This window comes from Apium graveolens, chromosome 5 (genome assembly GCF_009905375.1).
Source record: "Apium graveolens cultivar Ventura chromosome 5, ASM990537v1, whole genome shotgun sequence".
Taxonomy (NCBI): Eukaryota; Viridiplantae; Streptophyta; class Magnoliopsida; order Apiales; family Apiaceae; genus Apium; species Apium graveolens.
In genome coordinates, this window is record NC_133651.1 from 160,792,604 (window position 1) to 160,804,361 (window position 11,758).

The window sequence follows — 11,758 nt, forward strand, 5'->3', positions numbered from 1 at the left end:
TTCAAGAATAATTTTGGGTTCAATATTACTGCAAGAAGATTGGTACTGAAGAAGAATGAAGAGATAAGGTGTGTTAGAGCTAAAGATGCACTTCCACAGACTCTAATTATCCCTTACACAGGGAGAAGAATGCATCTAAGGCCCTACTGGATGATGGAGTTCATGGATGACAAAGGTGTGAGAAGATTTTTCAGATTAGAAGACCAATTGAGCATCTCCAGCAATGAGACTCTTTTGGAAATGCAAGGAAAGCTAAATCTCTCAGAATCTAATGAACTGGAATTCCACAGGCAACTCCAAAATCAGATTGAAGAAAACAACAGAAAGCTTGGAAAGAGATCCAAACCTTCAGGGAATTAGATAGATCTGCTCAGGCTAGAGGAGCATCTTGAAAATGACTGTGAGCAAAACTTTGTACATTTTTGTTATTTAAAGCACTTTTCAGTAATATCTACTTTCTTTTAAAGTTATATTTTTAGGGTGTTTTGTTATCATCAAGTATCTCTTAATTTATGGCTACAATTCCAGTAGACATAAATTGGGGGAGATTGTTGTGCATATGTTGTGTACTTGATGATTTCATGAACAAAACACCTTGGTAGATTTTACTTAGTGAAATAATGTAGCACTTGACGGATAAGACTTTTAGTCCCGACAGATGACTCATTATAGTCCCGACGGATGATGACTTATTATCCGTCGAGTGAGTAGCTTGTGTAACAATAAGTCTGTAGCACATTTCTGCATAAACATTGTTTAGAATCTGTAGCAGTATTTGAGTCATGATTGACTTTAACTAGATATGCAGAATAGGTTGATTAGTTGTATATAGATGATGTCTTGTAATTCTGCATAAGTGAAATGAAGTGCCTGATTGCTACCCGACAGATAAACAACAATGCACTCGATGGATGATTAACAACCCGACGGATGATCATTAACTCGATGGATGATCATGAACCTGACAGATAAAGAGTTCAAACATCTGTCAGTGACAACACAGTCACATGCGTCGAGTGGATGTAAATGGAATGTGGTAGCCTATTCAACTGGGTTTTTGAGAACAAAGAAACATTGCCATTTCCATGCTATGAAGAAGATATGCAAAGATGCTGGAATAAAGTAATGAAGTAGCATTGTAATAGACTAGATAGTTTTTGTTTTATTATCTTGTCTTATTACTTTGTAATCTTAGTGAAATATAAACCAAGAAGCAGCAAATAGAAGGTAGTTATCTGAGATAAAACTAGAGAAACATTTATAAGCAGAATTCTTAGCATTTCTCTATATTCTCAGTAGTTTAATTTTTGTAAGCAGCTGTGGGCGTTTTGCACACAGAGTTCTCTCGATATAATATATATCTCTGGTGGAATCATTCAAATCCACCAGAAAGTTTTTAAAGACTTGTTTTTAATTACTTGTGTTTTGATTTATTTAGTAATTATTCCGCATTGTGCTGATCAATTCACACTTATATATATATTCGAGTTAGAACATTTTCAATCAAGAAAAAGATTCAAGAATTCCATTCAACCCCCCTTCTGTAATTCTTGTTATATTGTTAAGGGACTAACAAGTACACTATAAATCACACATCAATAATCAAACAACCCATAGCGGTCAAAACCAATACACATATTTTATTTATTTAATAATTTCCATAATTATATTATTAAATAATTCAAAAATACCCAAGTCGTTATAACTATAGTGTATGTTCTCAGATTGAACACTCTTTATGCTTTTGATGGTGAGTATCCAACAAGGATTCTTTCATCAGCCTTTGATTCAAACTTTCCAAGCTGATTAGTATGAGTTCTCAAAACAAAGCACTTACATCCAAATACATGAAGATGTTTGAGATTGGGCTTCTTTTCTTTTAGCATTTGATAAGGAGTAACACCATGTCTGTTTATCAGAGTGATATTCTGATTATAACATGCTGTGTTTACTGCTTCAGCCCAAAAGTAAGTGGGTAGTTTTGCTTCTTCTAGCAGAGTCCTGCCAGCTTCAATCAAGGTTCTGTTCTTCCTCTCAACAACACCATTTTGCTGAGGTGTAGCCGATGTTGAGAATTGTTGTTTTATGCCTTTGTACTTACAAAATTCCTCCATTTTTGAGTTCTTGAATTCAGTGCCATTATCACTTCTCAGAATTTTCACTTTATGAGTGGATCCATTTTCAATTTGCCTTATGTGGTCCAGAAGAATTTCTGGAGTTTCATCCTTCCTGTGTAGAAAATAAATGTAATAACCCCAAAAATTTTGGACTTTTTGTAATCCATGTGAATAGTGATTTTACTGATTATGCTGTTTAAGGAAATTTTTCATGCCACACTATGTAGGAGTTCTTTTATTGATATTCTGAGATCTTATTAGTACTCCATAAAGTATATGAGTGTATGTAAAGATCGTCAGAATCCAAATTCGAACACTTTGATTTTTCCCGAAAATCCACCAGCTACCGAAAGAATGGAGTATAAGGTAACATGATTAAAAGGATTTTAATTCAAGGATTATAAGAGAGGATCATAAAAGGAATATAAAATATTGAGAAAGGTTATGAGAATCCAAGTAATAAGATCCCGGATATGATCCCTCAAACGATGAACGAGAACGAAAGTTAAGCGAACCGTATAACAGATAAGCGGTCATTAGCCAAGTAATTAAGGTATAATCAAAGAGGTTAGTGGATGATGATGTCATCACACCACAAGGGGAAGACATGTGTTAAAAGATGACACAACCATGGTGACATAAGCATGACAAGTAAGATTGTTTTGTTGGTTGATTTTTAGCCAAGAAAACTTACCATGGTAAATTCTAAAAGTAGCCAAGCCATAAAAAGAAACAAACCAAATAATTCATTCACAAAATAATGATGCGGAGTATGAATCGTTGATTAATGGCCTGAAGATTGCTTTGGAAATGGGGGTGCGAAACCTAATTGCAAGAAGTGACTCAGAGCTGGTGGTGAATCAGGTCAACGGGGGATTTCAAGTGCGAGGCCCGCGAACAAAATTGTACTTGAGATGTATACAGCGCCTGATTGGAATGTTCAAAGAAGTTAGGTTGGAATGTGTCCCGCGGGAGAAGAACAGTAACGCGGATGCTCTGGCAAAAATGGGGTCGCAACAAGAGGCTGTGTTGTTAGGATCCATCCCTCTTAAAATCTAGAAGATTCCTAGTATCCCAGAGATAGAAACTGTGCAAGTGGATGAGGCTCCCAAGGAAACATGGATGACGCCCATTCTGGCTTACATTCGCGAGGGAACACTCCCCGAGGATAAGTTTAAGGCTCGTCGACTTCGCTATCAGGCTGCAAGGTATGTGATATACGACGAAGTTCTATACAAGAGAGGGTTCAATCAACCTCTACTTAGATGTGTCGAAGAAGAAGAACGAAATTACATCCTAAGAGAAGTACATGGAGGAATCTGTGGCAATCACTCGGGGGGTAGCTCGTTGGCAATGAAAGTTTTGCGACAAGGGTATTATTGGCCTACGATGAAAGAGGATGCTACAAACTTTGTCAGGGCATGCGATCGCTGTTAACGTTTTGCAAATTACTCGTCTATGCCGGCAACGCTCTTGACGCCTATGGTAAGCCCATGGCCCTTCGCCATGTGGGGAATCGATCTTATCGGAGAATTACCTAAAGCTAAAGGGGACGTCAAGTATACAGTGGTTGCGGTCGACTACTTTACTAAATGGGCGGAAGCTATGCCACTGGCTACTATCACCGCAAAGAAAATCAGGGATTTTGTTTTCAACTCCATCGTGTGCAGGTTTGGAATCCCTTACAAGCTTGTCTCCGATAATGGAAAGCAGTTTGATAGCATGGAGTTGCGACAACTATGTGAGGAGTTGAAAATCAAGAAGGAGTTTGCAGCGGTCTATCATCCTCAAAGCAATGGACAGACAGAAGCTGTTAACAAAATAATAAAGCATACCCTCAAAACCAAACTGGAGGAACGCAAAGGAAATTGGCCTGAAGAACTCCCGAAGGTGATGTGGTCATACAACACTACACCATGATCTACTACGGGAGAAACGCCGTTCATGTTGACTTACGGCTATGAAGCTATGGTCCCCGTGGAAGTTGGATCGGGATCGCTTTGCAGAGATTGTTACAGGAAAGAAGATGCTGAGGTTAATCAAAGGCTTCATTTAGATCTCTTAGAGGAGACGAGGGAAAATTCTCAGCTAAGGCTAGCAGCGTATCAGCAAAGCGCCGCAAGGTATTATAACAAGAAGGTAAAGGGACAATTGCTGAAAGTGGGAGATTTGGTACTTAGGAAAGTGATGCCCAACACAAAGAACCCCCAACATGGAGTGTTTGGAGCTAATTGGGAAGGACCGTACAGAATAAAGTCCATCCTGTGGAAGGGGACTTATCACCTTGAAGATATGGAAGGGAAGCTGGTTCCGCGAGCTTGGAACGCGGAACATCTCCGAAAGTATTACTAGTAAGGTGCGGCTTTGGCCCCTTATATACCTCTTTTATTATATATTTATGGGCTATGCCCGGATTATAGGCTAGAATTAAATAAATTCCTCCTAGCCTAGGGGGGTAGTGCATGTACTACTTACCTTAAAACTAGTTGAAGGTCATTTTTTCGAAATAATTTCCCCACAGAGCATAATAGCCGTGGGACTGGTGCACTTTTGACACCAGAGCGCATTATAAATAAAATTTTAAAATTTTCCAAAAAGTTATTTGCTTGGTTTGCTTGGTTGCATGACGCGTCCTAGACATAGGGCGCGCCCTAACTGAGAGTTATATACGAATGATAACTGAAGTAGGGGCTATCAAAAGTAACAATAAAACTCAAGTAAAATGGAACTAGGAAGTGTACTATTTTCAAGGACGCGCCCAAGTTATCTTGGTTGATGCTCTTTCAGTTGAATGTTTCCTTAATTTTGTCAAGACATAACTAAAAAAGACAGGTCCTTACAAAGGACGCGTCCTGCTTGAGGGATAGTATTTCTTTGAGATAAAGGTTAGGCGCGTCAAAATATTAGGACGCGCCCCATTGTGCCTTGACTAAAATACACAAGTACGGCATAGTGCCACGCTCATGTAATTTCCAGAGCAAACCAAGACGCGTTCAAATAGATAGGACGCACCCACAATGTGTATTTGCTTGACCTATGATAGTCCATAATATTACAAAGATGACGCGTGCACAAAACAAGACGCGCCCATGCAAATGACAGAATAGGATGCTCAAGTAAAAATCTGCATAGGTTAATGCATAAAAGCTTCATAAAAGTACAAGCGAATGGAGTTTAGCAATAGTCATTACAACTTGCAAGGCTTCAAGGGGCCCGCACCCTTAAAGTAGTTCAAAAAATAACTTCATAAAAAAGTGAAGGACGCGTCCTAGGCAGGAGGCGCGTCCTGAGGCTTGTCTTTATCATCCGCATGGGGAGGTTGAGTCTGAAGCGGAGCAGGAGAAGGGGGCGCGTCCTCTTCCTCTAAGCCCAGAAAAATCCTCTTGTTCTTGATTGAATCTGCGGCCCTAATCCTGAAATCATTGACCCATATCTGGGTGTCTGCATCAAACTTTGAAAATGTATACCCTCAGTCATTGGCAATAAACCCAGAGCACCCCTCTTTATACCCAGCCTGGAAGCCATACTGGTAAACCAACTTTTTCTCCTCTGTCCATCCATGCAGCCTGTCATCTTTCAAAGTGTCAAGCTCCAACTGTATGGTGGAATTCAGTGCGATAACGCTGTCCATTGTTTTCTCCAAAAAGGAGACATTCCCTTCTAGCACGGCTTTTTCTGTTTCAAGACGCGCCCTCTCCCCCTCCAGGCGTTTGATCTCAGCATCTTTTTCTTGTGCAAGCAAATTGATATATTTTTCCAAAGATTTTACCTTGTCTTCGGCTTGGCTTTTAGCAGTATCAGTGGAGGCAAGACGCGCCCTGAGCCTTGCAGACATGTTAGCACTCTGCCTGGCATGCAAGTGAAGCTCAGCTGCAGCCCTAACCATAGCATTTTCTGTCTGCTGCTCTATCCTGAAGGTCCAGCCTCTGACTTCGTCCTCGGTGAAATCTTCAGCTGAGGATGCGCCCAGGTATCGAAGCACGAAGGATTGATCGTCTGGCACTACTTTTTGACGCTTAGAGGGCGCGTCCTTGGCCTTCTCGGGAATGTCTAACACAGTAGTGTCAATTATCTTTGGTGGAGGAGAAGGAGTTGCAACAGGAGTTGGGGTCTTTGCTTTCGGATCAACCTTTGTAGGGGCCTGTTTCCTGGCCCTTAGCTTTTTGGAGGCCCCAATTGTGAATCCTTTGGGAAGAGAGGCCATATCTGTGATATAAACATGAAAAGGTATTAGTTAAGTGCAAGAAGAGCGTCCTGAGTACAAGACGCGCCCATATTATGATATAAAATTCTACATGCATGCAGATAAAGACGTGTAAGTATAGGGAATGTGTCAAGTAAAATGAATGCAAAGATATATAAATGAGGGTGAGGATGACGCATCCTAAAGAAGTGACGCGTCTTATCTAAGACGCTTTTTGTAAAGGCATAAATAACAGCAATCACAGAATTTTATAAAAAAACGCGTCCGGGGGGTAGGGCGCGCCTAAGGTGATAGCGCATATGTAAAGTAACGTTTATAAATCAGGCTAAAGTTAAATGGAAAAGGTGAGCATAAATGTGACGCGTCCTAAAGCTGTGACGCGTCTTACGTATAATAATTTCTTACCTTGCTCTAAATCCACCTTTTTATTAACGTCTGGATGAATAATTTATGTGGCTTGGAGCCCTTTGGATTTTTTGGAAGCAGTGAGAATGGGTTTCCCATTATGGAAATCTCGAAATTTGCAGAGAGAACCCACTCGTGGGGACAAAGCTCCCATTTTCTTCAAATTCTCTTCAGTAATCATGTCCTTGACGTTGAAATGTTTCTCAGCATACTGCAATACCTTCTCTGCTATCTTCTTCTTCCTTCCTGTTAGCTCTTTCTGAGTCCTTTTGTCTAGAGAAGGGAGAATAGGTTACAAAACGGAAAGAAAGAAGGTTATAAAAGATAAGGTGCGCCTTGATAGAGAGGACGCGTCCAAAATATTGAACTTACTTGGTTCCAAGTTGAAGCGAACGCGCGTCCTTTTGACATCATAAATGTAGAAAAATGGCTCCTTCCAGTCCCGTTCATGGCTGATTTTACCTTTATTAAATCCTTTGTTGTTCAACCATTTATTGACAACCAGGAAGTGGTACCCGGGAATTGATTTCTTGATGCTGTAGTAGAAGCTAAATTCTATCATCGAGGGCGCGCCCAATCTCAGGTTATGGTACATAATGAACAGAGCCCAGGCTAGCTTGTACGAATTTGGTGATAGTTGGACTGGAGCCACGTCGTACCATTTCAAAATTTTCTTAATGTATGGATGTAAGGGCGCGCCCACATCCAAGGAAATTAACTTTGGTGTAAGCACCATTCTTGGGATCCTTTGGTTCCCAACGTTAAAGATGTGTGGCCTCATGGTTCGAAGAGGGCGCGCCCAGATGCCCTCCATGTTATAGTATTTCATATGCCATTGGATTTCCCAGTCAGTCGCAGTCGAGTCAAGGGCTACACAGGCTAGCTTACCTTCTTTCTTCCTTCAGGAATTTTTCTCTGCCTCAGTTAGAGCACCAAGCCTGACCCAGTCACAATCAACTTCAACATCTGAAGGTTCCCAATGTTCCAGGGGAGAATCAGATTTCTGAGGAGATACAGGATATGTCTCGGGGTCAGGAACCCTCCTTTCAAATTCACTTACGCTGAGAGGTGACGCGTCCTGAGAAGGAGCCGCGCCTTGGGAAGCTGACGCGTCCTGAGAGTAGGACGCGTCCTCGTCTGAAACAGCTATTCCTTGGGGCCGTTTGCTGGTGGTGGGTATAATTTCATCATCTGTCCAATCTTCGATAGCGGCCCTAGTATGGAGAATTGGGGACATGATCCATGGAGTCAGAGCTAGAATCAGACATTATAGAGCTTCTTGATTTAAGGGAACCAAAGACGCGTCTTTCTGCTCTAAGGAAGGAACTCGTCCTGTGAATTTCAGGAAAATCGGGTTTAAGAGTGATTAAGTGTGGGGAGTAGATCCCAAGGCGTTTATTGAGAATCTTGAATGGATGGAAAGGGGAAGAAGATGATGTGTCCTCCAGCTGCAAAAGAAGGAATAAACATTTGAGGACGCGTCCACAAAAAAAATATAAAAAAGAAAGGAAAATGAATGAATTATGATGAAGGAAGATACTAGAGACATTCGAGGACGTGTCCTAAGAATCTAACGTGCGAAATGCACTATGAAGACGCGTCCTAGTAAGGTGTTGCTCCTATGCGACCTTTAGTTAAAACGGCTTAAACATATGCCTTAAACAAAGGAAAATAAGACGCGCCTTGATAGGTAGACGCGTCCTACGTGGTTACAATGCGGTGGAATGTTAATCGGCTATTAGCAATTTGGGGGAAATACAATAAAATCCTAGAAACATGTAATTGAAAAATCAGGGAAGCTAAATATGGTATATTCGCATATACATACACATATACATGCAAAAGAACATGAAGAGCAGTTGATATGAACATGAAGCATACAAACGGTTTCTTGCTCATTAAAACCAATGTACTTGGCCAAATAAAGAAATAAGAGGAGATTTGCGTACTTTTTGAGTTGGGGAGTTGATTGAGCAAAAGAAATCAAGTAATGGGCGGTTAAATTGTCGGGATTTTGAACCTAAAGCTTGAGAGCGGCGGCAATGGTGGTTTCCGGAGAGAAAAGGAGTAAGGTGCAATTGTGGGTTGGAGGAAGATATTTATAGAGGATAGTCGGCTTACATGGGCGACAGCTGTACACCACGGATATGAAGTGAAGGCAAGGCGCGTCCTCCGCCAATGACGCATCCTGTGAGCCAAATTTCACTTTTTGGTTTTATGGAAAGAAATTTCAATTTTGTTTTCAACTGCAAGTGGAATTTGGGGGGTAATTTTTATACCCGAAATTTGGCATTGAGTTGATTCGGGTCAAATGCGGATTACATACGGTCAAACCCGGTACAGCGTTGTGGAAGGATAGGACGCGTCCTATCACATAGGACGCGCCTATACTTGATTTGATGCTTTATGCTCTGGTAATAGCGAAGCTTGGATATGGATGCGCCCACTTATTGTAGACGCGTCAACATTGGGAAAATTACTTGATAAATGTGATCTTGTGGCAATGGAAGTTGGAGGACGCGCTTGTCTCCACTAGAACGCGTCATGTAGCTTTGGCACGCTATAAGGAACGGTTGATGAAGAAACAGGGTTGGATTTATGAAGGAGAGGACGCGCCCAATAGATTAGGACGCGTCCTGTGATTGGTTTATGTGCTCTCAATGGTGACTTCAAGGAAAAGCTTGTATGGAGAGGAGCAATGGAGGTTATTTTTACTAATATATTTGTTGCAGGTACTCTTTGAAGAATTCCCTCCTTGAGACGGTCAAGGAGGGGGATGTCCGTGAAAAGCTTGAAGGCCTCCAGGGGTATGCCTGATGATTGAATGCCTCCTCCTGTATTCAACGGGTGTCCTCGTTGGGGATGTGGGGTTAACTTTGGTGTGTGCTTTGGGAACTCTGTTCTTGCATTCAACGGGTGTCCTCGTTGGAGAACTTTGGAGTCATCCTGCACTTTGCACCCAAGAGCTTGGGATCACCTGTCCTGCTATCTGGTGGGTTATCCTCATTCGGGGGACAGGGACGCGTCTGACACTTGGGGTGAACCGTGGCTATACCTGCGTCTATATATCAAGGGAGATAGTTGTAACGGAGTGTTATCCTTGCGCAGGGAGATGCGCTATCCGTAAAGTCCTACGATTACGGACGAGCCTTGGGCATTCGCGGTTGGGCCTCATAGTTGGACATTCCTAAAGTTAGCGGAAGACGGATTTTGGATGGGTTTCTACTGGACCTAGGAATAAGAAGTCTAAACCCGTTAGATTTCTTGTTCTACGAGAACTACGTCAGGCTTGATCCCTATATAAAGGGTACGTAGGCACATTGAGAGGGTAAGAAGTTGAGAGCTGATAAGAGAGCCACCACTTACTCTGATCAATCTCAGCCCAAAACAATCACAAACCACCACACACCGCTTAAGTTTTCGGTAAAGAACCACCGTCACAGATCTTAGTTCCGGCGAGAAACCTCAATCTTTGTTGTTACCAGATTCCTCCGTTAACACCAAACACATTATATTGGCCAAATTTGTTGAAACACTAGAGATTGTAACTTAACTTCTCGTCATATATTACCATATTAAAATTAAATATTCTATTTATAATAACTTAATTAATATTAATATACCATTTCTAAAATATAGGCCATCATTATAGCCACCTATGTTGAAGTACAATCTCATGTTCAATAAATTTTAGATAATCAATATTTTATATTACTACTGTCCCATTAAATTATATACATTAGTTTTTGACACATTTTTTAATATTAAGCATAATTCTATAATATTTTTAATTTTTTTCTCTGAATAAAAATTTTATTTTTAAACTTTTATTCAAAAAAAAATTAAAAAAAATATTATGAAACTATACTTTATAAAATTCTTAAAATACGAGCAAATAGTAAATGTATAGAACTCAATGGGACGGAGGAAGTATCATTTTAGCCAATAATGCTCTAACAAAACCATTTTTTTTATTCTCTAAGACTCTAAGCTATTACAGATAAGCTAATAATAAATTAGATTAATGTTACATTATGAAATGGCAAATCGATTAAACCTCAATCTTAACTTTAGGCCGATTAGTATCATATATAATTTAATAAAATTAATGGTCTAAAAATAAGTTAGTTAAATTATTATTTTTTAATCTTGACCAAAATGCAATAATGATGTACTGGGCCAGAATGTTAGTGAGCAAGTCCATGACCCAATTTGGACTTTCCTGGCACATAATTTATATTATGAGTCTCTTTTTCTAAGGCCTAATGAACCCAGCTCAAATTACACTATCTGTATCGGACTATTAGTTCAGGACTATCTAATGTTTTTTTTAACTACACACTAACCAAGTACAAAGTTTTGTGCTGGCTCTTGCTGCACATTACAGAGAAGATGTTATCTTGGACCAAGTGGCCCACAGAACGATTCCTACGAGATATGTTTTATTATAGAAATATAATCAATCTCATCATATGGCGCCTGAATAAGCTTTCTTTGGTTTTTCCACGTTAGCAATACGATTGAAGAGTTGGATCCTACGAGAGACACATGAACTTTGGAGATTACAACCGTTCCTCATCCGAGCGAGGTTCAAGACCGTTGTGATTCCAGCGTAAATGTTTGTTTCTACAAAGGCTAACATTCAAGGTGACCGATTGAAAAGACCGGCCATTGTCAAACCTTTCAAAAGAAAAAAGAAAAAAAAGGAAGTTGTTAATGATGGTATGAGAGTACAAACAGTGAAGGGAAAAGGTATTGACTAGAGATGCGAGACTTCACTCAAAAAAGTTGTAATGACAAAAATGTTATACGATGAGCTACTACAGTTGCAACGGGAGACCAGACGCCTTGAAGAAAAGCTAGCTAGGAAAAAATAAATACAACGGGTGTAAATGGAGTTACAGCAAAAGTCAATGTTGGCCAATACAGAAAATGCATACGAGAATACCGAGGATTATGAATACAAGGATGCACGAGGATGAAATCTCTACGGAGTCAGTTTACCCTCGCCCTCGAAACCCACGTCGGCATA

The 11,758-nt window shown here is 40.3% G+C and overlaps 1 protein-coding gene across 1 annotated transcript; it reads left to right on the forward strand.

The window, feature by feature from the left end:
- The first annotated feature begins 3,575 nt into the window (after nt 1-3,575).
- On the forward strand, nt 3,576-4,173 carry LOC141660453 (uncharacterized). Its single transcript, XM_074467439.1, has 3 exons — nt 3,576-3,676; nt 3,788-4,007; nt 4,102-4,173. Exons 1-3 carry the CDS (start codon nt 3,576-3,578, stop codon nt 4,171-4,173), a joined length of 393 nt encoding a protein of 130 aa, XP_074323540.1.
- The last annotated feature ends 7,585 nt before the right edge of the window (nt 4,174-11,758 follow it).